Source organism: Stigmatopora argus, chromosome 9, assembly GCF_051989625.1.
Source record: "Stigmatopora argus isolate UIUO_Sarg chromosome 9, RoL_Sarg_1.0, whole genome shotgun sequence".
Classification (NCBI taxonomy): Eukaryota; Metazoa; Chordata; class Actinopteri; order Syngnathiformes; family Syngnathidae; genus Stigmatopora; species Stigmatopora argus.
The window spans coordinates 19,045,083-19,072,256 of NC_135395.1; the positions used below are offsets into that span (position 1 = coordinate 19,045,083).

The window sequence follows — 27,174 nt, forward strand, 5'->3', positions numbered from 1 at the left end:
AGAAAAATAAAAAAATAAGGCACGAAATGAGGGCTGGATTTGTCTGTTTCAATCAGTTGTGCTTTGAACCCAGTCGGCACTTGTACAGGAAGAACTTTTCTTTCTTTTTCAACCACAACATGGTTTCCACTTTGCGAGTACCTTTTCTGGCACCCTGTTTGTGTAGGAGTGTTTTTTTTTTGTTTTCTTCGAATAGCGCTCCTCCCAACTAACAGTTTAAGAGGCCAGAAAGGCAAAACACTGGCCCCAAATAATGTCGCAGAACTCTGGCAAAAATCACATATGGCTTGCAGATGAAAAACCATCGCAACATCATAACAAACTCAAAAGTCTAAGGGAACAACTGTTTTCATTAGAAAGTCACCATAAATCTTCTGAATTTTGGCTTAATTTTAACCAGCGGTATTTTGGCCCCTAAGTGAAAACAATCAAGCGCATGTCTTTCATTAAATATGTATTAAAAATTAATTAAATTTTTACACATAATATACCGTATTTTCACGACTATAAGGCGCACATAAAAGTCTAATATTTTCTCCAAAATAGACAGGGCGCCTTATAATCCAGTGCGCTTTATATATGGACCAATACTAAAATTGTTATCACGATAAAATAAAATAAATCAGTCGATAGGACAACTACGGCAAGCAGCCCCCGACTCTACTATTTTCCCGTAGATAAAGTACTGCGCAGTGACTGCTGGGATATCGAGTTCTTAATACACCCAGTTCTTCAATACACCTAGTATGACGGCGAGCACACTAATTTGGTGCTGGTCGTCATTTCGGCTGTATTTACAAAAGAAATCCTGCCGCTAGATGTTGGCGTCAACGGAGCATTCAAAGCTAGACTGCGAACTATATATATATATTATATATATTACCTCGGAGCTTGCCGTCATTCCCGGAGGCTTAAGAACTACAACCGCTGGACCCGGCGTTTTGGAAGACTCATTTGGGCAATTGTTTAATTCGGACACAGAAAATGAGGACTTTGATGGATTTGTGGGTGATGATGACGTGAGTAAGTTGTAAAATGTCTAAATAAAGTACAACCGAACTCAGTTTTGCTTCCGTTGCCTTTTTAAAAACGTGTTTTTAGCGTGTGGGTGTAGCGTGCAAGAACTATATATCCCAGCAGTCACTGCGCACTGGAACCCGGAAATAGGCTGCTTCCGGTAGCCAGCGCTATTGCGTTTCGATGTTCATCCATATATAATATATACTATATATGCGTCTAAAAAAACGGTGCGTCCTTTGTGTGTTTAAAATACAGAAATAGCACTCGTTACTGACACTGCGGCTAAAAATACGATGCGCCATATAGTCGTGAAAATACGGTATATGAAATAATAACAAAGTAATAAACATTACAAATATTTCAGCAACACGCTTATTTATTTATATATTTATTCATGTATTTATTAATTAACTTACTTATTACCTATCTATTTATGTCTAAAATGTCTTTTACTGTGTCTGTATTCTCACCCTCTTGCTACTGTGACAACGAAATTTCCCGAATACGTGATGAATAATGTTATCCAATCCAATCCAATGTCGCGGAAACTGCGCTACTTCAGATCTTGCCCGGACGTGACTTTTTTATATTTTTATATTACTTATTTATGTTTTTACTGGGAAAACGCACTTTGTGGCATCGCACCACCAATTTCGTTATATGCAGCTGTGTATAATGACAGTAAAGGCTTTTGATTTGATTTCAGGAGGTCAGCAACATAAATAATAAACAAAAATTGCCTTAATCGTTTGGTACTCAAACGGTTGGAATGGAAAAACAACGAGAATTTGGAAAAGCAGCCCAGATTTCCAATTGCCGACTGGTTCAGTGACGACCAAGTACATCTATCTGATTTAGGGGAGCAAATCATCATTAGTTGTCGTGTGTCAAAAATTGAAAAGATAACATATGAGAAACTGGAGGCAAAAACATACGGAAATCCAAACATATGGAAGGTACCCCCACCCCTTGTGGACTTAGTGTGTGGCTCCAGTTTCTTGGCTAGGTCTACAATGTCTTGTGTGTCTTGCTACAGCAACCAAGAAATTTCCCCAATACGGGATGAAATCAAATTCAAATCTAATTCCAATCATCTCTCGGTTAAGATCAAAGAATGTAGTAGAAGTGAAAAGAATCTTACTCAGGGCGGCAACTCGCTGAGAAACCAATGATCTTTCCGTCAGCCAAGTAGATCCCTCCCCTTCGCTGCGATTGGATTCCAGTCCATCGACCGTGCGGCGCCGTCCTCCTCCACGGACTGCTCTTCACTCGCCCAAACGGCCACAAAATGCGGCGGATGGCGCGTTGTCTCCTTTTCATCCTCATCCTATATGGAGGCAAGTGCAGATACTTACTTAAAATTGTGCTGTATTTAACACTTGTGAACAGGTTTTTGATGTGTGGTTTTTTTTCAGGGTACGCGGAGCCTCCCAACTTCTCCACAAAGACGGCCGTCGTGGGCCAAAGTGTCCATTTGACGTGCCTCCGAGAAAATGAGCTTGATTTGAAGTCTGATTTGAATATTTTTATCTTTTGGCTTCGACTTTCTTCGGGAACCCTCCCTCAAATGTTCATTCGCAGCGTTAGCGAATCGAATAGCGCGGGCAGCGGGGATCACATCATTGCTGAACATGCCAACGGAATGTTTGTTCTAAGAATCAATCAAGTGCAAAAAAGTGACACGGCCGTCTACTACTGCTTCAAATGGACTAAATTTAAGCCGAGTGTGACTTATTTGTCGGGAACATTTCTGCAGGTGAAAGGTAAATATGACAAGTCACAATATTGAATTAAGAGCAGCCATTTTAAAATACAGAACCTGACCAGTATAGAATATTTTGGAGGATCTTATCACATTTTCAACGACTTGACGGTCGATCTATGTTTTTTTAGATTCACCGGATGCCAAACCGTCCGTCATTAGCGTGACGCGAACCGGTGAGAGCCCGTCTGTGACCTCGCAGTGCTCGGTCCTGCCCCCTCTCGACAAGCAATCGAGCAGGGACGGCGGACACCAGGTTTACTGGTTCCAAACGAGCGCAAACGCCTTGCATCCCAGCTTGATTTACAACCTCCGCCATCAAGGCCAAAATCTTAGCGGTTGCCCAATGCGGAAATGCGCCTTTGTCAACTCCTCCGATTCCCAAAATTATTTATGTGCAGTGGCCACCTGTGGGGAGATTCTAATGGAAAGTGCAACGAAAAGCACCCATGCAGGTATGGCAGAAAAAAAAAAGTCAAAGTCCCAATGACTTGAATTCTTGACGAATGTGCCGTTTTTAAGGTGAAAATTCAGATGGTTGCAAGTGCGCTTCCCAAATATGGACGATGGTGGCTTTGGGTGCTGCTTTGGCTTTAAGCTTCATTCTGATGGCCTTTCTTACGTACAAACTCAAGACAAAACAAAGTGGTTGCTGCCAAGGTAAGACACCCTTTCGGTTAGTTCAAGCCAGTGGTTGTAAAATGGCATTTTCTTCCTTTAATGACCAGCTTGTCCACAAACACAAACACGAGATGAAACATCCAACCGGGTGAGTGGAAAAGTTCCCATGGCCTTTGCTCAAGATCCGCTTTCTTGTCCTTAACGCGGCGACTTGTCTTCCAGAGAGACGAGGGCGCGTTGATTTACTCGGCCCCGACCTTTAGCGCCAAAAAAAGAAGCAAGCGGAACGCGACCGACGGGGAATTTAGCACGTACGCCGACGTCAGACTACGGGAATGCTAACGCCACGAAATTCGTCGCCAATCGTCTCTGGGAAATGTTGTCTTAAAACGATATTCATGTGAGATCTACCGCGAAATCTTGCTTCTCTGGTTTTTTTGTTTTAGTTGATGCGTATCATCGCAAGAAAAATAAAAAAATAAGGCACAAAATGAGGGCTGGATTTGTCTGTTTCGATCAGTTGCGCTTTGAACCCAGTCGGCACTTGGACAGGAAGAACTTTTCTTTCTTTTTCAACCACAACATGGTTTCCACTTTTCGTGCACCATTTCTGGCACCCAGAAATGTGTAGGTGTTTTTTTTTTTTTTTTGGGTGGGGGTGGGGGGGTGTTTTTTCTTAGAATAGTGCTCCTCCCAACTAACAGTTTAAGAGGCCAGAAAGACCAAACACAATGGCACAAAATAATGTCGCAGAACTCTGGCAAAAATCACAAATGGCTCGCGGATGAAAAACCATTGCAAAAACATAACAAACTCAAAAGTCTGAGGGAACAACTGTTTTCATTAGAATGTCACCGTGAATCTCCTGAATACATGTCTTTCATTAAATATGTCGTGGAACCTTCGCTACAAGGCTGGAAGACATTGCCAGCCCTCGTTACCTCAGCAGAGCCAAGAACATCATAGGGGACCCTTACCACCCTGGTCACAATCTGTTCCAGCTGCTGCCCTCTGGCAGGCGCTATAGGTGCCACAAAGCACGGACAAAATGGCTTAAGGACAGTTTTTTCCCCAAATCCATCAGAACTCTAAATTTGTGGTAACATAACACACATTCCCTTCTGAGGTAATATGAAAAGATGTTTGGGTGGTGATCTGCCTCCTACTAGCTGACTGAAGTAAGGTAAGTGAAAGACAGTGAGAGGTAAGCGACCTGTATCCACAACAGCAGAATGCCAAATTACAAGTCCGTAACTTACACTTATTTAGGTCTTTTGCCGAGTAAACGCAGCTTATGGAGAAGCACCACCAATTTCGTCACACGCAGTTTCTGGGTGTGATGACAATTAGGCTTTTTTGTTGTTGATAATGACGACAGGGCCTATGTCCGATTATTATTATTATTATTATTATTATTATTCAGATCTTGCCCGGATGTGACTTTTTATTTTTTTATATTACTTAGTTATGTTTTACTGGGAAAACGCACTCTGTGGCATCGCACCAGCAATTTCGTTATACGCAGCTGTGTATAATGACAATAAAGGCTTTTGATTTGATTTCAGGAGGTCAGCGACATAAATAATAAACAAAAATTGCCTTAATCGTTTGGTACTCAAACGATTGGAATGGAAAAACGACGAGAATTTGGAAAACCAGCCCATTTTTCCAATTGCCGACTGGTTCCGTGACGACCAAGTACATCTATCTGATTTAGGGGAGCAAATCATCATTAGTTCTCGTGTGTCAAAAATTGAAAAGATAACATATGAGAAACTGGAGGCAAAAACATACGGAAATCCAAACATATGGAAGGTACCCCCACCCCTTGTGGACTTAGTGTGTGGCTCCAGTTTCTTAGCTAGGTCTACAATGTCTTTTGTGTCTTGCTACTGCAACCAAGAAATTTCCCCAATACGGGATGAAATCAAATTCAAATCTAATTCCCAATCATCACAAGCATGTAGTAGAAGTGAAAAGAATCTTACTCAGGGCGGCAACCTGCTGAGAAACCAATGATCTTTCCGTCAGTCAAGTAGATCCCTCCCCTTCGCTGCGATTGGATTCCAGTCCATCGACCTTGTGGTGCCGTCATCCTCCACGGACTGCTCTTCACTCGCCCAAACGGCCACAAAATGCGGCGGATGGCACGTTGTCTCCTTTTCATCCTCATCCTATATGGAGGCAAGTGCAGATAATCACTTAATTGTGCTGTATTTAACATTTGTGAACAGGTTTTTGATGTGTTTTTTTTTCAGGGTACGCGGAGCCTCCCAACTTCTCCACAAAGACGGCCGTCGTGGGCCAAAGTGTCCATTTGACGTGCCTCCGAGAAAATGAGAGTCATTTTAAGTTTGATTTGAATATTTTTATTTTTTGGTTTCGACTTTCTTCGGGAACCTTCCCTGCATTGTTCATTGGCAGCAGTAGGAAATGGAATAGCGCTGGCAGCGGGGATCACATCATTGCCGAAGATGCCAACGGAATGTTTGTTCTAAGAATCAATCAAGTGCAAAAAAGTGACACGGCCGTCTACTACTGCTTCAAATGGACTAAATATAGCCCGAATGCGACTTATTTGTCGGGAACATTTCTGCAGGTGAAAGGTAAATATGACAAGTCACAATATGGAATTAAGAGCAGCCGTTTTAAAATACAGAACCTGACCTGGATGGAATATTTTGGAGGATCTTATCACATTTTCAACCACTTGACGGTAAATCTATGTTTTTTAGATTCCCCAGATGCCGAACCGTCCGTCATTAGCGTGATGCGAACCGGCGAAAGCCCGTCCATGACCTCGCAGTGCTCGGTCCTGCCCCCTCTCGACAAGCAATCGAGCAGGGACGACGGACACCAGGTTTACTGGTTCCAAACGAGCGCAAACGCCTCGCATCCCAGCTTCATTTACAACCTCCGCCATCAAGGCCAAAATGTTAGCGGCGGCCCAATGCGGAAATGCGCCTTCGTCAACTCCGCCGACGATTCCCAAAATTATTTATGTGCGGTGGCCACCTGTGGGGAGACTCTACTGGAAAGTGCAACGAAAAGCACCCATGCAGGTATGGCTGAAAAAAAAGTCCAAGTCAAAGTTAAGATAACTTGAATTCTTGACAAATATGCCGTTTTTTTGGTGAAAATTCAGATGGTAGCAGGTGCGCCTCCCAAATGTGGACGACGGTGGCTTTGGGTGCTGCTTTGGCTTTGAGCTTCATTCTGATGGCCTTTCTTATTTACAAACTCAAGACAAAACCAAGTTGTTGCTGTCAAGGTAAAAGACACCCTTTCGGTTAGTTCAAGCCAGTGGTTGTAAAATGGCATTTTCTTCCTTCCATGACCAGCTTGTCCACAAACACAAACACGAGATGAAACATCCAACCGGGTGAGTGGAAAAGTTCCCCTGGCCTTCGCTAAAGATCTGCTTTCTTGTCCTTAACGCGTCAACTTGTCTTCCAGAGAGACGAGGACGCGTTGATTTACTCGGCCCCGATTGTTAGCGCCAAAAAAAGAAGCAAGCGGAACGCGACCGACGGGGAATTTAGCACGTACGCCGACGTCAGACTACGGGAATCCTAACGCCACGAAATTCGTCGCCAATCGTCTCTGGGAAACGTTGTGTTAAAACGATATTCACGTGAGATCTACCGCAAAATCTTGCTTCTCTGTTTTTTCTATTTTAGTTGATGCTTATCACCGCAAGAAAAATAAAAAAAATAAGGCACATTTGTCTGTTTCAATCAGTTGCGCTTTGAACCAAGTCGACACTTGGACAGGAAGAACTCGCAGACTTTTGTTTCTTTTTCCACCACAACGTGGTTTCATTTTTCTAGTCTTAAGTCTGTTTGCGCAGGTGAGGGTTTTTTTGGGGGGTTGGTTGGTTGGTTTTTCTTTGAATAGCGCTCCTTCCAACTAACAGTTTAAGAGGCCAGAAAGGCGAAACACAATGGCACAAAATGTCACAGACTCAAATGTATGAACACAAAATAATGTCGCAGAACTCTGGCAAAAATCACAAATGGCTTGCGGATGAAAAACCATCGCAAAAACATAACAAACTCAAAAGTCTGAGGGAACAACTGTTTTCATTAAAAAGTCACCATAAATCTCCTGAATTTTGGTTTAATTTTAACCAGCTGTATTTTGGCCCAGAAGTGAATACAATCAAGCACGTCTTTCATTAAATATGTCGCGGAAACTGTGCTACTTCAGATCTTGCCCGGACGTGACTTTTTATATGACTTATTTGTGTTTTTACTGGGAAAACGCACTTTGTGGCGTCGCACCACCAATTTGGTTATACGCAGCTGTGTATATTGACAATAAAGGCTTTTGATTTGCTTTGATTTGAGATCTTGCTCCAACACGAAAAAGGCCAGGTCCACCGATAGAGAAAATGCTAGCATCTCAATAAAGCCTTCATCGTAAAACTCCGATGTTGCAACAAGTAGACAAAGTACCGTGACAAGAAATCGACGAGCGCTTAAAAAAAAAAGTCATGGAAAGCAATACAAAAGAAGGAATGGAAACTGCTGTCAGCTTGCAGTTTCGTGCAAGTCAAGTCTAATTGGTGCACAAATAAGCCGTGCGTAGCCCGGATCCAGTCGTCGTTTTTGGAGCGACAAATACGGCGTATATGCGAGGAAATACGGTATTTCCCGAAAAAGCCAAAATTGAATCCACGCCAAATGGACATTTTTCATTGCGGAAATACCAAGGCAACGGAAGAAGGCCCCTTTTGAGGACGATTGCGCTGCCTCGGGGGAAGTGGGTCAAGTCGTTTGTACAGAAAAAAAAAAAAAAAGATGCGGCGGAAGTCCTTTTTCGCCACCCGGTCGCGACAGAGCGGAAAGACGGCAGTCGCGCAGCGCAAGCGGGACGACGCGTCGCGATGACGGCCGGACTCGCCACGCTCTGGCTCCTCAGCACGTTGGGTGAGTATTAACCGGCTCTCTTGTCGTTTTGGATCCATTTTTGGGCCATTCTAAAAGCCACTTCTGATCGACTTCAGCTCCGATCGGAGCGCCGAAGGCGGTGGCGATGGTCACGGCGGAAATGGGCGCCAACGTCACCCTTCTTTGCCCGCACGGCGACAGAATGGGAGAGATTTTTTACTGGTACAAGATGAAGGCGGGGCACAGCATCGAAACCATCGCGCAGGGCTATTTTGGAGATCTTTCCCTTCGAGATGGCTTTAAGGACGGCAAATTCTCCGGTGGGCGGGGGGGCGATGTCTACTTTTTAAACATCACAAGGGTGAGCAAAGAAGACGAAGCCACGTACACCTGCCAGGCCGGGACCTCCTACAACATGAGGTTCATTGACAGCACGCATTTGCTCGTCCAAGGTACGACTATCCTCTGTTCTTATGGACGGGAGAGAAGGATGGGGGTGTGGGGGGGCATCAGTTCAGCCAGAAAAGTCACCAAAATGGTGACTTCAAAGACAGATTTCTGAGAATCAAGTCAGAATTCTGACTTGATTTTCTCCAAGATTTTGATTCTAAAGGAAGAATTCGGAATCGGAAGGGAGAAACATAGCCACATATTTTGTAGCAATAAAAAAAAAGTGGCCAAAATTCTGACTTGAGTCAAAATTCTGACTTGGAACTGAGAAACATGGCCACATCATTTGTGGGAATAAAAAAATGTCACAATTCGAAATGTAAAATTCTCACTCTAATCTCAGTCTCACTTTCAAGTCTGCCAAAACTGTCAACCGTTTGAGAATCAAGTCAGAATTCTGACATTAAATTTCCACATTTGGCCACTTTGCCCCCACCAAATTCTCTTCCCTACTTTTGTATCCCTTTTTGTTGCACCGATTATTCACTAGCGTGGCCTCCGACCAGATCCCACACAGAGGTCCTTCTACGTGAGGCAAAGTCCTTCGTCCGAGAAGGTGGAAGCGGGCCAATCGGTGACGCTCCAATGTCGGATCGTGTCGACCGGCCGGGACGCCGCCGGCTGTCCCGAACGACGCAGAGTGTACTGGTTCAAATCCGGATCGGGGGATTCTTACCTGCACGCCATTTACACGGAGGGAGATGAGGAAAAGGTCAACGGCAGCTGCGTCTACCGTCTGTCCAAAATGGTACGCAACTCCTCGGATACCGGCACGTACTACTGTGCGGTGGCCGCCTGTGGGGCCATCGTCTTTGGACAAGGAACTCACGTGGAGACGCGTAAGTCCTTTAAATCTTTTTTTTTCTTTGACCGTAGCTTGTAGGATTCGAGAGCCGTCGACGTGTTTCATTCAGCGTTTAGCAAGTTAAGGAGCATAAAATGTCATGACACCGTTCGGGAAAAATGCAGAAAAGAAGAAAAATCACCTCCCAGAAATCCCAGATTTTCAGGATGAAACAGCAAAACAGAATGTACGTAAAAACGTGCAATCAAGAGAGAAAAAATAGATATAGAGAGGTAGAGAGAGAGCGGTAGAGAGAGAGCGGTAGAGAGAGAGAGGTAGAGAGAGAGAGAGAGAGAGAGAGAGAGGTAGAGAGAGAGATGTAGAGAGGTAGAGAGAGGTAGAGAGAGAGAGAGGTAGAGAGAGAGAGGTAGAGAGAGAGAGGTAGAGAGAGGTAGAGAGAGGTAGAGAGAGAGAGAGAGAGGTAGAGAGAGAGGTAGAGAGAGAGAGAGAGAGGTAGAGAGAGAGAGAGAGAGAGGTAGAGAGAGAGAGGTAGAGAGAGAGAGAGGTAGAGAGAGAGAGAGATAGAGAGAGAGGTAGAGAGAGAGAGAGGTAGAGAGAGAGAGGTAGAGAGAGAGAGGGGTAGAGAGAGAGGTAGAGAGAGAGAGAGAGGTAGAGAGAGAGGTAGAGAGAGAGAGAGAGAGGTAGAGAGAGAGAGAGAGGTAGAGAGAGAGAGAGGTAGAGAGAGAGAGAGAGGTAGAGAGAGAGAGAGAGGTAGAGAGAGAGAGAGGTAGAGAGAGAGAGAGGTAGAGAGAGAGAGGTAGAGAGAGAGAGGTAGAGAGAGAGAGAGGTAGAGAGAGAGAGGTAGAGAGAGAGAGGTAGAGAGAGAGAGAGGTAGAGAGAGAGAGAGGTAGAGAGAGGTAGAGAGAGAGAGAGAGAGAGAGAGAGGTAGAGAGAGGTAGAGAGAGGTAGAGAGAGGTAGAGAGAGGTAGAGAGAGGTAGAGAGAGGTAGAGAGAGGTAGAGAGAGGGGTAGAGATATATAGATAGATATATTACACTGGTAACAATAACAGAAAGTTATCAGATGAAAAAGTGCCATTTTTCAAGTCACGTTCCTTTGTATTTTTTTTCTTTCACGTTGCTTGGTACTTGATATTTCCTGTTGTGGTCTGACGGCCATTTTGACACATTTTAGGTTCGCCTCTTACCTCAAAACATACTCAAAAAAAACAAGCAGACAATGAGTATAGAACTCATTCCCAACCACTGTGCCGTTAAAAATGTTCTGAGAGAAAAAAAACTTCATAGTATGAGAATAAAATTAAACTTTTACCACATTAAAATAGAAATAATGACCAGTGAATGATAGACTGTATTGTTGCAAGATTCAACTCTGTAAGGAGAAGCGGAAGTTGTTTGGCTTGATGGTCTTCAACTTTTGTCGACACAAAACTGCTTTTTGTGTCATATTATGTGATTGAAGACATTTTCTTGTTTTTACGTGATGTGAACCAGAAGTTTTGGGGTTTCTGGGCCATCAACTTTTGCCAACGAGTACGCATGTTTGCGACATTGCTTTTCACGCCATATTGGGAGATTTCAGTAAGATTGGGAGTAAAAGTCATACAATTATCACTATTAAAACGTTACATTATTTTACGGTCACTTGAACCGGGCGGACGGAGGTTGTTCGGGGTCCGCAGACCTCGACTTTACTGACATTAGATTGGGCTGAAAAATTGGATGATCGATTCATTTGTGGGATTTATTTGATTCCTGTTGACAAAACTAGGATGAGAATGTCTCATTTAGGGGACATTGATTTAAATACATTCAATACATATGTGTGTGTTTTTCGGTTTTAGGTCCAGACCTGAACGGGGTGGTGGGCATCGTACTCGGCGCCCTGTTGGCTTCCTCCTTCATTTTGGCCACGGTTCTTGTACTCTGGTGATTATTCACTCATTTCCCCTTTATTCTATTCACAGACAAATGCTCAGTCAAGTCCAAATATGAAATAGCGTAGAAGAAGAAAAAAAAATGGATGTCTAGGGTTGTAGGTTATGGCTTTCATCTTTTTGTATGGCATCCCCCAAAACTCATTCCCTTGTTTACTTTAAATTTTGGCATCAAGTATTTCCAATTCCCATCCTTCTTTAGCATGACTTTTACGTTCTCCTTACTCAGAAACGTGACTTGTCCTTCAAACCCCATCCATCAAATGAGCATGATTACGTTATGAATAGTCAAAATCACAAGTGATTGAAATTACACTTTTGTGCTTACTTCCTATCTTTATTTAGCATTCTTTATTTCGATGAGATAAGATTCAACTTTATTCATACTACTACTTATAGTCCATATTCAATTTCCCCATGAATTCAAAATGAAGCTGTGCCTTAATCTGCGTAAACGATTTTATTTTTCTGAGAATGTCGGACACGCACGCACGCACGCACGCACCTGCTTGTTGACGCACATACGCACGCACGCACGCACGCACGCACGCACGCACGCACCTGCTCGTTGACGCACATACGCACACAAACACTTGAAACCTCACGCCACAAATGTCAGAATGGAAAATAGAAGGTCTGGGGCGTTTTTGACGTCAAACAAAGTGCGTCCTTCCTGTCCAAGTCATTCTTTCAAGTTGAAACGCGCTTACATTTGGTCTAAAAAATCAGCATGGACGCCAACATTCTTGAAATCACGGCAGCTCCACCAAATGATTGCTGCAAGACTTCATTATTTGCACAACACGAGTTCATTTGAGCAATTTGTAAACAATGTTAACAATGACGACACTCTGAAAGGGAAAAAATAAGGCGAAAGTCTTACCGTCACAAAGTTTGAATCCCACATGTTCCGTCCTCGTCCGTCTCTCGTGAAATGTCCGTCCTTCCATGTGATGGGAAAACGCCAAGTGGATGTCAACTGCAGTGCTATTCTTTACCTGACGGGGGAGTTGTAGCTCTGTGTGAAATTGGAACCAATCAGTTGCATTAAACTACAAGATGAACCCTAATGATCGATCCCATTAGAGAAAGTGAAGGCTATAAAGAACATTTAATAGAGAGGTTCGAAATTAGAACTGATTTTGTCTTTTAAAAAAAGCGACATATCAAGTGTGTGAATTTCCTAATCTGTCTAACCACGTCTAATAAATAAGGCCCTTTCAGATAAACGGATATTTCTCTTATCATATACACGCTAAAATACGAACATGGGTCTTCTTTCAGGTAGTATCATTTTAGCAAAAACACCTTTTGATTTGGGTAAAATTTTACCCAATAAATAAAGTCCAAATGTGTAAACAACAATGTGCATGGCACAAACTTTGAAGCAGAAAAATCTCCGGCACTAACTTGATGTGGAAATGGGGGTTAATAGTGTACACAACTGTCAAGATAGTTAGGGAGTAAAAATAAAAAATGTGTGCGCCCCAAAATGGATGGCGCCTGGGGCTGATTGCCCCAAGCAAAAACCGCCCCTGTCCTTCCCTAAAGGCACTTGGAAAATATATACGAACGTACCTAAAGCTTTGCCTTAAAGGCACTGCGGCAAAAAAAGGAGAGAAGTAGGACGTGATGATGACAATGACCAGATGGAAGAGGGGAAACGGTGGCATGTGTTGGCAGATGGTTAGCTCCAAACAACACAAAGACCGCCACCCAAAAAAAATGGGCTTGGAGGAATGCTCGCTTGCTTCTCAGCTGTCTGGCTTATTGAATCGTTAACCTCTCGGCTCCGTCGCTGATATTACAAAAGAGCCGGTGTTTGCGTACAGGTGCCAACGTGCTCATTATTCCGTTGTTTCGTACGGAGAATTTTCAGGCTCGCTCGGTCGGGTGGCCTGCCCGGAGGCTGCCGCTTTCATTTCTAGGCTCCGCTAGCGTGACTGCCGCCCGCTTTCATAGACGCATTTGCTCAAAGTATACATCCCATTAAATCTTGTTATTATTAAATACCTCGTGATGTGAATTCCCGTTTGTTTTCAAATAAACACGACAACCATTTTATATGTCTGTTTCTTGTTGTTCCTGTTCACTTTGTGGCTTCAAATCTCTTATTTGTACCATGACAATTAAAACTTTCAATCCAATTATTATTTCAAGAGATGGCATCTTTAATTATTTGATTTGTGTGTTTAATTTCAGTTCACTACTTCTTTTTGACTAGGGAAATTATTCATTCCTTCTCCCTTTCGCTGATCCTTGCGAGGTTCGCGGGGGTGCTGGAGCCCATGCCAGTTCACAATGGCCAGCAGGCCGATGTGCTCGCCCCGCCAATGGCATGGCCAAATGAGCCTATTAGCCATTTGGGCTAGCGCGTTCGTTATCGGCGAGGTGGCAAACTTGGCACGGGAAGGTCGTAAGGTCGCCAACCACTTTTTCACCGCAATCATTTTTATTGAAGTATCCCCTCATTTTCAGGGGTGCACCATGTAAGGAGAAATGCCCGATTGGATTGCAATTAGAGTGTTAAAATTAGTGTGACCGCCCCCCTGTTCGCAGTCGCCGCGTGACACACAGAAGATATCCGATTTAGCGAAAAGGAGGAGGCTCGCCGCCTGGCGCTAACGTCGCGTGGCACTGCCGCGTTGGACAGAGCACGCCGGTGCTTGAGATTCCCAGCTTTGTGGCGGAGTTGGCCGCGTAGGTCCGCAGCAGTTGCTTAGCAATTGTTTCAGGGAGGGAGAAAGCAAATGGGCGCCGTGCCAGTGCAAACTTTTACAAGCATCGGGATTATCTGCTTGCATTTCAAACTGTCCTAAAGTCATTTGGAGCGGGATTTGGACCTTACGGTGAGACCTGCGTGTTGCCTCAAATCTGTCCGTAGCATTCCATTCGATCACAATTTGTCCCGGTACGGCACTTTAAGACGATAATTGCAGTTGGAGTGTTTTGTTTGAGTAATACGTAGCCTTGGTCGTAACATTTTCTCAGTTTTTCGTGCACGCTTTATTCGGTGCAAACCATCTGTAGTCCAAATCGATTTAAATGCAGCATTTTAAAAACGTATACAGACGCTCCCCTACTTACGAACGAGTTAGGTTCCGAGCGATTGTTCATAAGTTGAAATTGTTTGCCTATTTCCATGGATAACTCGTGCGTCAAAATTGATTCGGATGGATTTTGAATTGACGCGAGATGAGATTAGAACTTTATTTCATCCCGTATTTGGGAAATTTCCTTGGTTGCAGAGAACCGTGCAATGGGATATCGCAGAACGCATTCTTTTGAAAAACACTTTTACTTACGGTCTTCTTGGCAACTTGCAGAAAGGCCAAGGACAAGACAGAAAAAATCTCTTGTGAAATTGTTCCGAGAAGGCATAAGCGCAAAATGTGTTTTCCCCACAGTTACCAGACAGCTTGGCTACGCACCTGTGATCATTCTTCCGACACAGGAGCCCGTATTTTCTCTCAAAATCAAGCGTGGGAATAAGAAGGAAGCCCTTTCCAATCCCAAATATCTGACGTTCTCCGTCAACCGTCTAAGACGTCACTCAGATGGCAAACTTTGCTTTTCTGCATATACTAGCAAAAGCGAAGCGAAGGGAAGGGAAGGGGGGGACTGTCAGTCCCCGTGTTTTCTGGTCTGTCAGCAACCTGCGGTGTTTTATGATGAGGGGCTGGAATGACCCAGAAACGCAAGAGATTTGCCCGGCTTTTGGAATAAACAGGCGCCGCCGTGGCTTTATGAGGTTCTATTGAAAGCGCATCTCGCAGCTCCCGGTCCATTCCGCCGCACCGTGGAAACCGAGTCTCCCGAGCCTCTTCTGCCTTTGTTCCGTCTTGTTTGATTTACCTGCCAGGGCTATATTAACGTGCGATATTGTGGCGCAAATGGGGAAAATGCCGGGATCGGGATGGCGTTGCTAGCATGCTGCGTGTGTTTGGGCTTTCCACACAAAACACGGCGGATGAAAGGGCCCTGCGTTTTGTTACTGTGTGAAAGCATCAGGTTATTAGGCGTGCTTTCGCTTTATCAGAACATAAATGATAAAAATATTCTTGAGACTGTATCTGTGCGACATTAGAACAAAATCAATGTGTATTGGAACACGAAATCCGATGCTGCATACACGTAAAGAAATGGGCGAACTGTCAAATGTCTTTTTTTTGTCCTTTGGGTTGAGTTTTCTGTTGTTTACTGTTATTTACACTTTGCATATTTTGATATATTTTACTAAGAAGTTATTTTTATGAGCAAAAGCAGTTTTTTAAAATTCTCTATCAAAGCTAAAAGTCATCACAAGTTATAAATGATTTCAATGATTTTTTTTCTTTTCATTGTTTTGAAGAACTCAGTCATTCTCAACTTAACTTCTTTCAGGAAGCTCTTTGAAATTAATGCGAGTGCAAAGTGAAAATAAAAAATAAAAAAAAAAACAACAACAGCATCCCGCATTCTTACATGAGTGGTGGCAAATTATTAAAGAACAATCAACAACATGACGTTATAGTGCTTGACATGTGATACTCGACGCAGCCTGTTGTATGAAATATAAATTGTAACATCTTGTCAAACGTCACGTCTCGCTTCGCTCGCATGGCTGTGAGACACTAAGACCCGCAGACAGAGGTTTTTGTCCCGTGTTTATTAGTAAAGAAGCCAGCGCACCGTTGTCATCAACAAAGCGCAAATGCCATTTGAAATTGGCACTTGAATCAAAGCGATGCAAAACCGCTACCCTGCGAATATCGAAACCGGGATCGAATGGCCCACCCCTCTATTGCACCAATTCCACTATAGGCAGTTCAGGACGTACATTACAGCTGGGAAAGGCTCCGGCACCCCGTCACCCTGGAGGACTAGCCATGTGTGGCTAATGAATGAGCAAATTTAAGAACACAAAGGACAATAAACCCTCCATTCAAGTGTACACACTGTATTTGTTCAAGTCATGTTCAATTTTCTCTTGCCACAATGTGCCTGCAATCTTTCCATTAAAGGTTCATCTTTGGGTGCTGATTAATTTTTGAGTGGAATGAGTTCACATGAGATCAGACAGCCCCCAATGCGTGCATGTCAATGTATATGCCGTTTGTGTGTGGGTGTGTGGGTGTATGTGTGTGTATGTGTGTGTATGTGCGTGTTGCGCCTTTGCTGGAGTAAAGGCGGGCTAACAATGGCTGACAGCCCGCATGAAAGTGAGCCGTTTAATTTTGTACAATGCTCACGCCCCTAATTCACGGATCAAATTGTGCAGCCTCGCGCTGTCGCAGTTCATCCCTCTCAGACAGCCGTGCACTTTTCTCTTCCACTCAGCAAGGCGGCGTTAAAAGCATGTGATGGGTGTAGTCAACCCTATGCTCTTTGATTTTGAACTGCTGTGAAAAGGGTAGAGGGAGTCGACTACGACCGGGATCCGGGCTCAATTCAAGACGGGGAGGGAGGAAGGACGGGATTCCAGTAAGAGAGGCTTTTTGGGATGGAGGGAGGAAGGAAGGAAGGAAGGCTGGGAATGGCTCGCCCAGCCACACGTCCCATTGGTTCTGCTTGGGCAAATAGCCGTGCCTTGGCTAGATTCACCTAAAGTCCCCATTTCCAACATGGGAGCACATCCGTTTGGCTTCTGTCCCCCCACTGCGGTTAGCACGTCCACCTCGCAGTTCTGAGATGGAGGCTTCCGTCCCTGTTTCTGACCTTGCATGCTCTCGTGCGTGGCTGGGGTTTCTACCCGGGCATTTTGGTTTCCTCCCACGCCCCATGGAATATTGGAAATGGTCCCGAGCTGTCATTTGGTCCTTTGTGTCCTTGTGCCCCGCGAGTGGCTGGCGGACAGTTCAGGGCGAGCCCCACCTACTGCCCAGAGTTGGCCGCTATTGGCTTCGGCACCGTGAATCCGAGTACCCTTTGGCACCCCACCCCACGACCCTTGTGAGGATGAGCGGCAAGACAAATGAGATCCGTTTTGTTGTTTAAAAATGTCGCTCACTGGCAAAGGAAATGCGGCACCCCGCTGTCTGAGAAATATGAACTGGAAATACGTATGTTTGCTACTTCTGCCCATGTGACTCCTCCCCTGGCAACCTGGCAACCGGGCAACCGGCATCCAAACCAATTTAGATCTCAGACACAAACTAAAAGGGCAAATTAGAGCAAAACAAAGTGACAGTCAGCTCACTTGACACGATGACATATCATCTCATATTCGTCATCTGTTAGCCTGACGTGAACTCTGTTAAATGCTACCTTTACAGAAAAAAAAATGTTCGGAACAAAAGCGTGAGGTGCGAACACGTAGATCGTCATCGGATCAAGTATTTGGAGGACCCATGAAATCAGTGGCTCATTCGAAATTGAACTCAAAGGAGGAACTTTGCACACGTTAATTGTTTCCAGCGCTAATTCAGTGGTGTCAAACTGGTCGGTTGTCGGGCCACGTCCCGGCCAACCGCGTCGGCCCCCCTAGCGGGCCGCGCGTTTGACTCCCTGGCCTAATTTCTCTAATTCCGCAGCTCATTCTCCAAGCAGAAATAATTAAACGGAGACATGGCCCGCTCCTAATAGACTCCTGCCCCCCTTTCGCAGTCGCCCGATGGAAAGAAAAAAAAACGTGGCGTTCTTTCTAGAATAAGGACGGCCAACTACTCTAAATTCTGGGAGTTACGCTTTGCCGCGGCACCAAGCGGATCGCATCCAGCGGCCATCTGGTGTGGTGGACTGGCACCCTGGGCAAATGTCAAAGTCTATGAAGCTCCTCTCTGGTCCTCGGTCAATTGCGTGGATCCTCTCGGCTGTCAAGTCAGCAAACGGCACATCTGTAATGTGAGCGAGCGAGCGAGCGAGTTGCCCCCTCGACAGCTCCGTCCGTCCCTGTAGACGTCCTTGTCAGCGACAAGTGAAAAATGCTAATCCTTTTGACATTTCAAATATTGCACGGCGCCCTGGAAAATTTGCAGGCCAAACATTTGTCCACACAAAACAAGGTGGTGGGACTTTAACCCTCAACAATTGACTCTGCAACGTGGCGTGTCAGTTGTTTGCTACGTGACTTTCCTCTTTATCTTTGTCTTTTTTAGTGCACCATCAGACCAGATCTGGCCAGGGTCAAAAAAATAAAAGAACACTGCGAATATTAATTGGCAGCCTTGACAGGATCAAATTATAATACAACCTCATATTACTGCATTTTCTGGACTAAAAATCACACTATTTGTCATATTTTGGACTAGCCCGTGACTCATACTCAAGTGCAATTTATCGTATTTTCCCAACTATAGGTCGCACTTATTTTGTAGTTTGGCTGAGCCTGTCACTTAAATGTGTCTTTTATTATTTTTTGTCCATTTTGACCGTCAACTTTTGTTCTTTTTAGGCTCCAGATGATCCAAAAGAAAAATGTGAGTTCCATTAGCATGATATCCGCATCTAATGTCTTTTTCCTTTTTTTTTGTGAGTAGCATCTAACGTTCAAGGTGCGAAGCCTACGTACTAGCAAAGTTGTTACGTAAAGTGTTACGGATGTGTGGCGTCGTACTTGCACGCAAATGCAGGGAAGCAATCGAGGACGTGGATTGGCGAGCTTTTTATAAAACGTGACCAGAGTATTACAAAAATAACAAGGACTTAGCATCAAATAACAAAATCAAGTCAAACAAGGTAGACGATCCGACAGTGACTCGGAAACACACAGGGTTTAAATAGAAACACAAGGGCTGATTACCATGGTAGTACACGAAGCTGGTTACAAGAAGAAGGGAAGCCAGGAGAGACACAAGATGCGAAAAGCAAACAAACCAAGCTAAAACCCCAAGTAACCCTAACAAAAGATGCTATTTTTAATATTAATCTTCCGTTCCGCTTATCCTCGCAAAGATGCGACGATACACCGTAAACGAGCGACTGTCCTGATTATTAAACTTGTGAATACGGAGATAAAGTTGAAACTTGATATATTTTCACGTCCGTTAGCTGAAAAAAAGAGTGATGGAAAGCATCATTTTTCAGCACAAGGACTGGAGATGAATATATTTTAACATCCTTTAGTTTAAAACAAAAGTGACGGGAACAATTACTTACGTCAGAGATTTGGGACGCGTGTGAAGGAAAAGGATGGTGGGGAATAATAAGCCCCGCTGGTAAATACTTGGAGATTGACAGCAAAATCTGTGAGAATGTAATCGACTGGGCTTAAAGGCTTAGGCCTTCTCAGCGAACAATTTGCAGAGTGCACTGGGGTAAAACACAGTTAAAGCGCGCTCTCTCTCGGGGATATACTTGACGGGAGAAAGGTGTGTGGGTGTGTGTGTGTATGTGTGTATGTGTCCATGTGTGTGTGTGTGTGTGTGTCTGTGTGGGAGGGGTCTCGGTACTTGCGCTCCTCTAAACTAATGGAAAGTAGCGGTCGGGGTCCCCAGAATGGAGCAAGCTGCCAAAAGGCTTCTCCGTTTGTTAAAAGAATAATAATCACCCGTTCACCACGTTCCAGTCATTCCATTTTATATTCTGAATCCTTGTCATTTTGTCGGAACATTTATCGGGTCGGCATGCCCTTCTACTCAACAACAAATATTTTATTATATTTAATCATTCTGCCTCCTGCTTTTGAAAATTGGTCGCCAGCAGATTTTAGGAAATGTGTGTCTAGGTGACACGATTAAGTATGTATTTCAGAATTATGTTTCAATCAAGGGATTGAGTCATTTATTTTGGCTAAAAAAAGGCGTGTGCGGTCGTTTTGTCGCCAGTCTTTTGGTCGCCGGACTTTTGGTTACGGTCTTTTGGTCGCCCAGACCCAAACAACGGGCGACCAAAAGACCGGCGCCAAAACAAGGTAAAACAACACGGTCTACGCATGAATAAAAGCCAACAATGGCCATGAGCAGTTTCACTTAGCCAACGTGTGAGTGTAGAAGAGTTTGTATGTACATGCGTTGTCCCTTTAAGAAGCGACGTCCGTCAGGGTCTTAACAAGTTCTCCAACAAAAACAATAAAAGTCCGGGAAATTTGGAGCTTTTCTTTAGCCTAATAATTACTAGGGCATTAAGTATGACTAAATAATAATTCGCAGTTTGTATTTAGGGAATTTGAGCAACGATTTAAATGGTAATTATCAATAACCTTCCGGGCGACCAAAAGACCGGCGACCAAACGACCGAGTACCAAAAAAAGGTCATGGTGCTAGATTGTACTACTAGATAGATAGAATACTGCATAGTGTGAAAAGAATTCAGGCTGGAAGAATATTAAGAAGAAAAAAGAGCTCCTTAAGATAAATGGGGGAACGTTCTAATGAGAACATTTAAGTATTCCAATTGGTGCTGTGAAGATGGATGCAGAGGCCAGAAGCAGCCAGAAAAGATCGATTTCTTAAAGCAACACATGAATGGTCCCTGTTGCTTGCAGAGGATCACGCTTGCCTTTTCAATAGACTTTTTGTATTTTCACAGCATTTTACAAAGTATCATGAGGATCATTCTTGCCCTTTTCTTAGATTGAATGTGGACTTCAAAGTCAGGCGCATATTGCTTGGCTATATTAAAATGAAGTATGCCTCTTTCTTGTTGAAGGATCTCAAATATTACCTCATTTTCTGGACTATAAGTCGCGCTTTTATCATAGTTTGGCTTATATTTTTTGTTCTTTTCCAGCACTCGGGCAACAGCTTATGTTGTCCAAAAACTGTTAATATGCTACATTGTTTTGTCTGTTGTACCATATCATACTATTAGTGTAACATATTTTGTTTTGGTTTCTTATCAATTAAGAGCCTGGAAAAAAAAATCCATTTTTTTCCCCATTTCATTGTGCATTCTTTGTCTCATATATTCCCACATGATTTCTATTCCAAAAAAATACGATATTCTGACTTTTGAAAGTCTCTGCTGTTTTTAAACCTTTAAACTTTCTCCACTGCAAACTTGCGCTTCAATTTATTAGCTGGCACTCTCTCTGGCTATCTTTTTAATCAGCTAAAGAAGAATAGAGACGTATTAAATTGTCTTTTGAATACGGCGCTGAGAAACCATTGGACGGGATTGAATAGACTGGCTTCACTAACTAATCCCCGGCTGCTATGCTAATTTGACTTAACCGGTGGGCGTCAGGTTCCTCCTCTGGGTTATCTAGGGAATCTGTTGCTTTCATTTCGTCAACATTTTGTATCGGAGCGGCCGAGTCTTGTCGGTCATTCTTCGTGTCGGACCGTGACCGGATGATTCGCCTAAAGACGTTTCACCGACGGACGTTTGACAGACGGACAGGTCGGTGACCTGTCAGCGAAACGTCTTTAGACGAATCATCCGAGTACCGTGTCGGACGTGAAAATGATCCCGTGAACGGGTGATTATTTCAACTTTTTTTTACTCCCTTTTTATAATGAATGCTAAGTTCTTGGTTAGTGATGAATTTCAAACATTCATTCTTTGGCGAGCGCGACTCGTGCCCAGCTGGGACGTTTAGTCGGAAAAAAATAGGGTAACGTCGCATCCTGTCCTTCTCTGATTTCGATACAGGGAGCGTTGAAGTATATAAAACAGAATATCACAACCAAGCGTGCATTCGTGCGTGGTTTGAACAATGTGAATATGAAAATGTAATTGGCTTTGACGGGTGGCAGCTGTGTCGGAACGCCACGGTGCACTTGACCTCTGACCTACGCCAGAAGAAAAAGAAGAAAGAATCTTTGGGAAAGAAGCATCTGTTGAGGTACTATTTTAACCTTGCTTTGCCACCAAAAGCTCTTGTCCGCTGAACAGGTGGGCTCGGGAACAGATAAATTCCCTTTATTTATTTTTTTCTCTCTTTGGCCGTGGCACCGGCGGAAATAAAAACAAGGACTGGTGACGCTTGCCGACTGTTTACGAGGGGAACGTGGAAACATTTCACCTCTGGAGTTGTGAAAGACGCAGTTGCAGTTGGTAAAAAAAAAACTCATCAGCATTCAGACATGTGGCTTTTTTTTCTTTTTTTCTTCTCTCCCCGGGGCAAAGAGCCTCATCACTTTGTCATTTGTTTGTTTTTCTGTGTGCAGAGCACAAGGTGTAGCCTGAATGTAGTTATAAAAAAAAGAGGCTTTTTTCTATTTAACAGTTCTTTTCTTGTCAATTCAAAAGTCTACTATATACATATACGTATATGTTTTGGGGGATTTTAAGTCACACTCTTACAAGAATAAAATGATATTTTATGGAATATTTCAAATGAAGGCAGATCGGTGGAGAAGTGGTCATTACGCCTGCCTCACAGTTCTGACATCCAAGGTTTGATCCCAAGTTTAGACCTTTCTATGTGGAAAAGACGAGTTTGACACCCCTGTCTTATGTTATAGTACATAGGTTTAGGCCAAACCATGGCAAAACAATAGCTCATAGGACATTCCACTTTTTAATTTGGAATGAATTAGCATGTCAGACTAACTTTGATTTTAAATGTCTAAAAGTGCCGAATCTTTTGCATGCCTCTTTAACAAAAAGCAAGTCTGATTTAAAGTTGATTTGACAGATTGTCTGAATAATTTAGCAGGCCTAATTATCTAAGCAGAGTTAAACATCAAGTTGTATAGCGCATTAAAATGCGAGAACTTCTCAAGGGCCTTCTTTATTTCGAATGTCTTCCTGCCACATTGGGAAAGAACAATGGCATATTTTAACTCGAGCAAATGTATTTGCATGGAATAAATTGCCTGCTTTTTCACTCACTTTGACCAAGGGCACCAGTCGGCCACCTGGCCCCAGACATTCCAACATATTGTGTTTCAAAGAATGAATGCGGGTGTGTGCGCCCCCGTGTGTGCGCCTGTGTGTGTGTGTGTTCCATATTAATGTATAAACTTGAAATAAATCCAACTAAAATGCAATCTCTGAGGAAACAGCGAGGTCAATTAGGCCGATCACAAGAAAAAGTCCTTTTGGAATGCTAAGGACCGCTTTATCCTCACTAGGGTCCCAGGGGGTGCCGGAGCCTATCCCAACGGAGGACACCCTGAATTGGTGGCCGGCCAATCGCAGGGCACGAGGAGACAAAAACCCATTCACGCTCATATCTAAGGCCAATTTATATTGTCCAAGCAGCCTACCATGCATGTTTTGGGAATGCGGGAGGAAACGGAGTACCCGGAGGAAACCCACGCGGGCCCGGGGAGGACATGCAACCTCCACACAGGTGGACCGACCTGGATTTGAACCCCAGAACTGTGAGACCGAAGCACTAACCACTCATCATCCGCCAGGCCGCAGGTAAGGATTATTATTGTTATTATTTTTCAGAGCAATGGAAACTACTCAATGGGAGTCCTTAACTTGCTCCAAAATGTCACTCAAATTGACGCTAGAATAAGCAAACAAGTCAAAGGTGAAAGAAAGGATGGTCTTAAGTGGTACCCACACAGTAGTGGAATTTCCCCGCCACCCCTGGCCCGGCAAGGCCTCATTATTCTGTTTGTTATTTTTGTCTCTGTTGCATTGACGCCGAGCTAATGAAGTGTGCTTTCACACTGTGGCGACTGCGCTGCATTTATCATTGACTTTGAGTTAAGTTTGCAATGTCTGAATAATTGAATATGTATGAAGAGGGGTTTAGAGCCTATCCCGCTTTGATAATGTATTCCTCCTTGAAGCCTCCCCCGAATCTCGATGAGACAAGTCAGGCCTCCACACTTAGTACATCTATACACATACGACGATGCACGGCGAGCGTATCAACGCAGCTCGTGTGCTTGGCTTGAGTTGGGAAGTCCTCGCATGCATTCCTTCCCCATTCCATTTCCTCACCAGAATTTCAAGTCAATATATACACACATATGGTTCTCGCTGTCTCTTGAACTGCAACGTCTCTTGACCAAACGATCTTGTTTGACATTCTTGCCAAACAGCCTGGATGAAAAACAGAATGTTGGCGTCGGCTAGACTTAACATTCCAATCAGTTGTGTTTGGTTTTGTTTTTTGTGGTGAAATACTATCTCAAGGCTGTCACTTCAATTTTACTCATCTAGAAAAAAAACAACTATAAGCTTCTACGCACGCTCCCCTTTTTTTCGTGTTGTCATTCTCTCCGCCACCACCAACTTCTCCTACCCACCGCCGTCCAAAATGTTTCTCTGCCTCTCCGGTTCACATCCTACCCGGGGGCGATAACGACGACTCGTCCATCACAGAGCACCTTTCATTTAAAGTTTCAAGCTTATCCCTGGGACGCTCTTTTCACCTCGAACACACTTTTAGCCAGCGTGGCTTTTCAAATAAGCCCTATTTCATTCCTCCCTCCCGACATCAGGCCCAGCGTAAATTCATTTCAAACTTGCTTCCTTTCCCCCTGCACACACAGTAAATATATTCTATTCCTCCCGATCGTCACGTCAAGCAACTTTCTAGCTTTTCCTGTCACAGACACCGACATCCAAAGTTGCCATTTTCATCACGCGGGACTTTCTCTTCCTCTTTTCTTTCTGGCGGTGAATCCAAAAATAAAAAGCCTAGTCAACGCAGATGTTAGAGCAGAAATGTATTTGCTATTTACAGCACATCTCCCGATTGCCCTTCGCCGACAAGCATCGGGAAGCGAGAATCCCGCTAACGTATTCTCCAGGGATTAATTAAAAAAAAAATCCTAAAGCCTAATCATTGTTAGCATTTGTTATATCATATTGACTGGGCCTGCTCTACAAGTAAATGAGTCATTAAAAAGAACGAGGGCAACGTGTTTTTCCACTTAATGACTGTATATACAAACAGCTGTGCTCCTATTCTCTCTCTTATTCACTGGCTTGTTGCTTAATTGGAATCTTCTACCGTATTTGGAAAGCACTAATGGAAATGTGCGCGAAATGACGTTTTTGGAAGGCTCAGTACAAACAAGTGACTTCAACAGTTGTGAAGTTAGTTTATGTGTCATTTACGCGGTACACGGTCGATTGGTCGCTAGTCTTTTGGTCGCACGGAAGGTAAGTAATAATTACCATTTAAATCGTTGCTCAAATTTCCTTAACACAAACTGTGAATTACTATTTAGTCATACTTAATGCCCTAGTCATTATCTCAGTGAAACTGCTCATGGCCATTGTTGGCTTTTATTGATAAGTAGACCGTGTTGTTTTACCTTGTTTTGTCGCCGGTCTTTTGGTCGCCCATTGTCGCGGTCGGGGCGACCAAAAGACCGGCGACCAAAAGACCGACGACCAAGAGACTGGCGACCAATCGACCGCACACGCATTTATGCAGCCCCAGTCCTTAAATGAATGACAAAAAAACTAGTAGAGCTTTTTAGTACACATGGGATGAGTCACTTTCTTTCAATTTCGGTCTTTCAAGTTGACCCAGCTAGCGCTGAAAATGTTACCAAAAAAATTGGGATGCTCTTAGTATAAAACGGGAAATGGGCTTTCCTGTTTGAACAGCTGAAAAGGCTGAAAAGCACAGACATCGTAGTTTGAAGCGGTGCTGCTCAATATGTCGATCCCGAAGGTGGTATGTGCTTCTCTCAAATGGCAGGACAAGCGATTTTGTTTTTATTTTACGAAACGCATATCTAGGATTTCCTCTCATGTGTAGCGCCTACAACCTCAACATTATCGAGCTGTGACAGCTGCTCGTTAAGTGATACATTGATCTTGAACACTTCCACCCAAGGTCCCACTCTCCTTTCGCCTGCCAATAGAATCATCACGGGGACTTTTTTCCCGGATCAACCGCAGCCACCCTGACCCCCTTAGCACCCCAGCGCTTGGAACTATTTTTCGACACAGCGGGGCTTACTGAGTCAGCCGCAAAGTCATTCGCCTGTGACAAATCACACTTTGATACTGCCTTGTTAAATGACTAATTGAATGACACGCGCTCGGAAGCCTAGGCGGCCGGCGTTCATTCCATCACTGCAAAAACCAAAGCGTACGGACATGGAAGGAAACGCTTCCGACCGCATTTTAGACTGGCGACGGCTCCGGCGGTTTGCTCGCGGGAATGGGGGCGGTCCGTCGAGAGTGACAGAATTAACCTAGTGAGGATGAGTGGCTGAGGAAATGGATGGATTAGAATAAAATCAGGCAGGGGAAAAAAAAGTGAAAATTGCATTTGCTTCATGATTGATGTGAATAAGTAGCGGATAGCCACCAGGCTCAGAAGCCCTTACATATTGAGTGGGAAGAGAATCCAACACGAGTGTAGGTTTACAAGGATGGAGGATGTAAGTGGGGTTGCAGGAGGCAGCCTGCGTGTGATGGCAGGATTTCTGTTGAAGGAGGAGGTGGCCTTTGGCACATATTTACAGGAAGAGACCAGCTCCACATTGATTTCTTGCTTTCTCACACACTACTTTTCCAGCCGAGTTTAAAACTGCTGGGATAAAAAAAGCTGCCAGGATGGATTTTGACTCGATATTGGAACTGTTTTTTTACCTCGATTTTGCCCCGCTGCATGGTGGTGGAGTGCTTGGCACCACCGCCTCACCAAGACCGGATAGTTTGGTCGCCGGACTTTTGGTCGCCAGACTTTTGGTCGCCGGACTTTTGGTCGCCGGACTTTTGGTCACCAGACTTTCGAGTACCCCGCCTCTTAGTTCTGAGATTGAGGGTTCCGACCTTCCTGTGTGGGTTTTGTCCGGGTGCTCCGGTTTCCTCCCACATCCCCCAAAACGTGCATGCTAGGCTAATTGGGCACTCTTAATTGTCCTTAGCTATAAAAGTAAGCATGAAAGGTC

General features: G+C 44.1%; 2 protein-coding genes and 2 long non-coding RNA genes across 4 annotated transcripts in view; 3 read left to right on the top strand and 1 right to left on the bottom strand.

Moving 5' to 3' along the window:
• Positions 1 to 2,169: 2,169 nt before the first annotated feature.
• On the top strand, positions 2,170 to 3,272 carry LOC144082606 (uncharacterized). Its single transcript, XM_077609860.1, has 3 exons — positions 2,170 to 2,357; positions 2,436 to 2,783; positions 2,914 to 3,272. The coding sequence occupies exons 1-3, from the start codon at positions 2,309 to 2,311 to the stop codon at positions 3,270 to 3,272; spliced, it is 756 nt and encodes a 251-aa protein (XP_077465986.1). The 5' UTR covers positions 2,170 to 2,308.
• A 30-nt stretch (positions 3,273 to 3,302) lies between these two features.
• Positions 3,303 to 3,873, top strand: LOC144081993 (uncharacterized). The gene is made up of 3 exons (XR_013303099.1): positions 3,303 to 3,442; positions 3,511 to 3,551; positions 3,626 to 3,873. It is a non-coding gene; the product is annotated as an uncharacterized LOC144081993 (long non-coding RNA).
• A 4,358-nt stretch (positions 3,874 to 8,231) lies between these two features.
• On the top strand, positions 8,232 to 13,549 carry LOC144082518 (uncharacterized). Its single transcript, XM_077609743.1, has 4 exons — positions 8,232 to 8,334; positions 8,412 to 8,747; positions 9,252 to 9,584; positions 11,393 to 13,549. The coding sequence occupies exons 1-4, from the start codon at positions 8,292 to 8,294 to the stop codon at positions 11,479 to 11,481; spliced, it is 801 nt and encodes a 266-aa protein (XP_077465869.1). The 5' UTR covers positions 8,232 to 8,291; the 3' UTR covers positions 11,482 to 13,549.
• Positions 11,939 to 27,174, bottom strand: part of LOC144082520 (uncharacterized) — a 34,190-nt gene continuing 18,954 nt past the window's right edge. The window contains exon 3 of the long non-coding RNA XR_013303272.1: positions 11,939 to 12,503. This is a non-coding gene — a long non-coding RNA (uncharacterized LOC144082520). The remainder of the gene's footprint in view (positions 12,504 to 27,174) is intronic.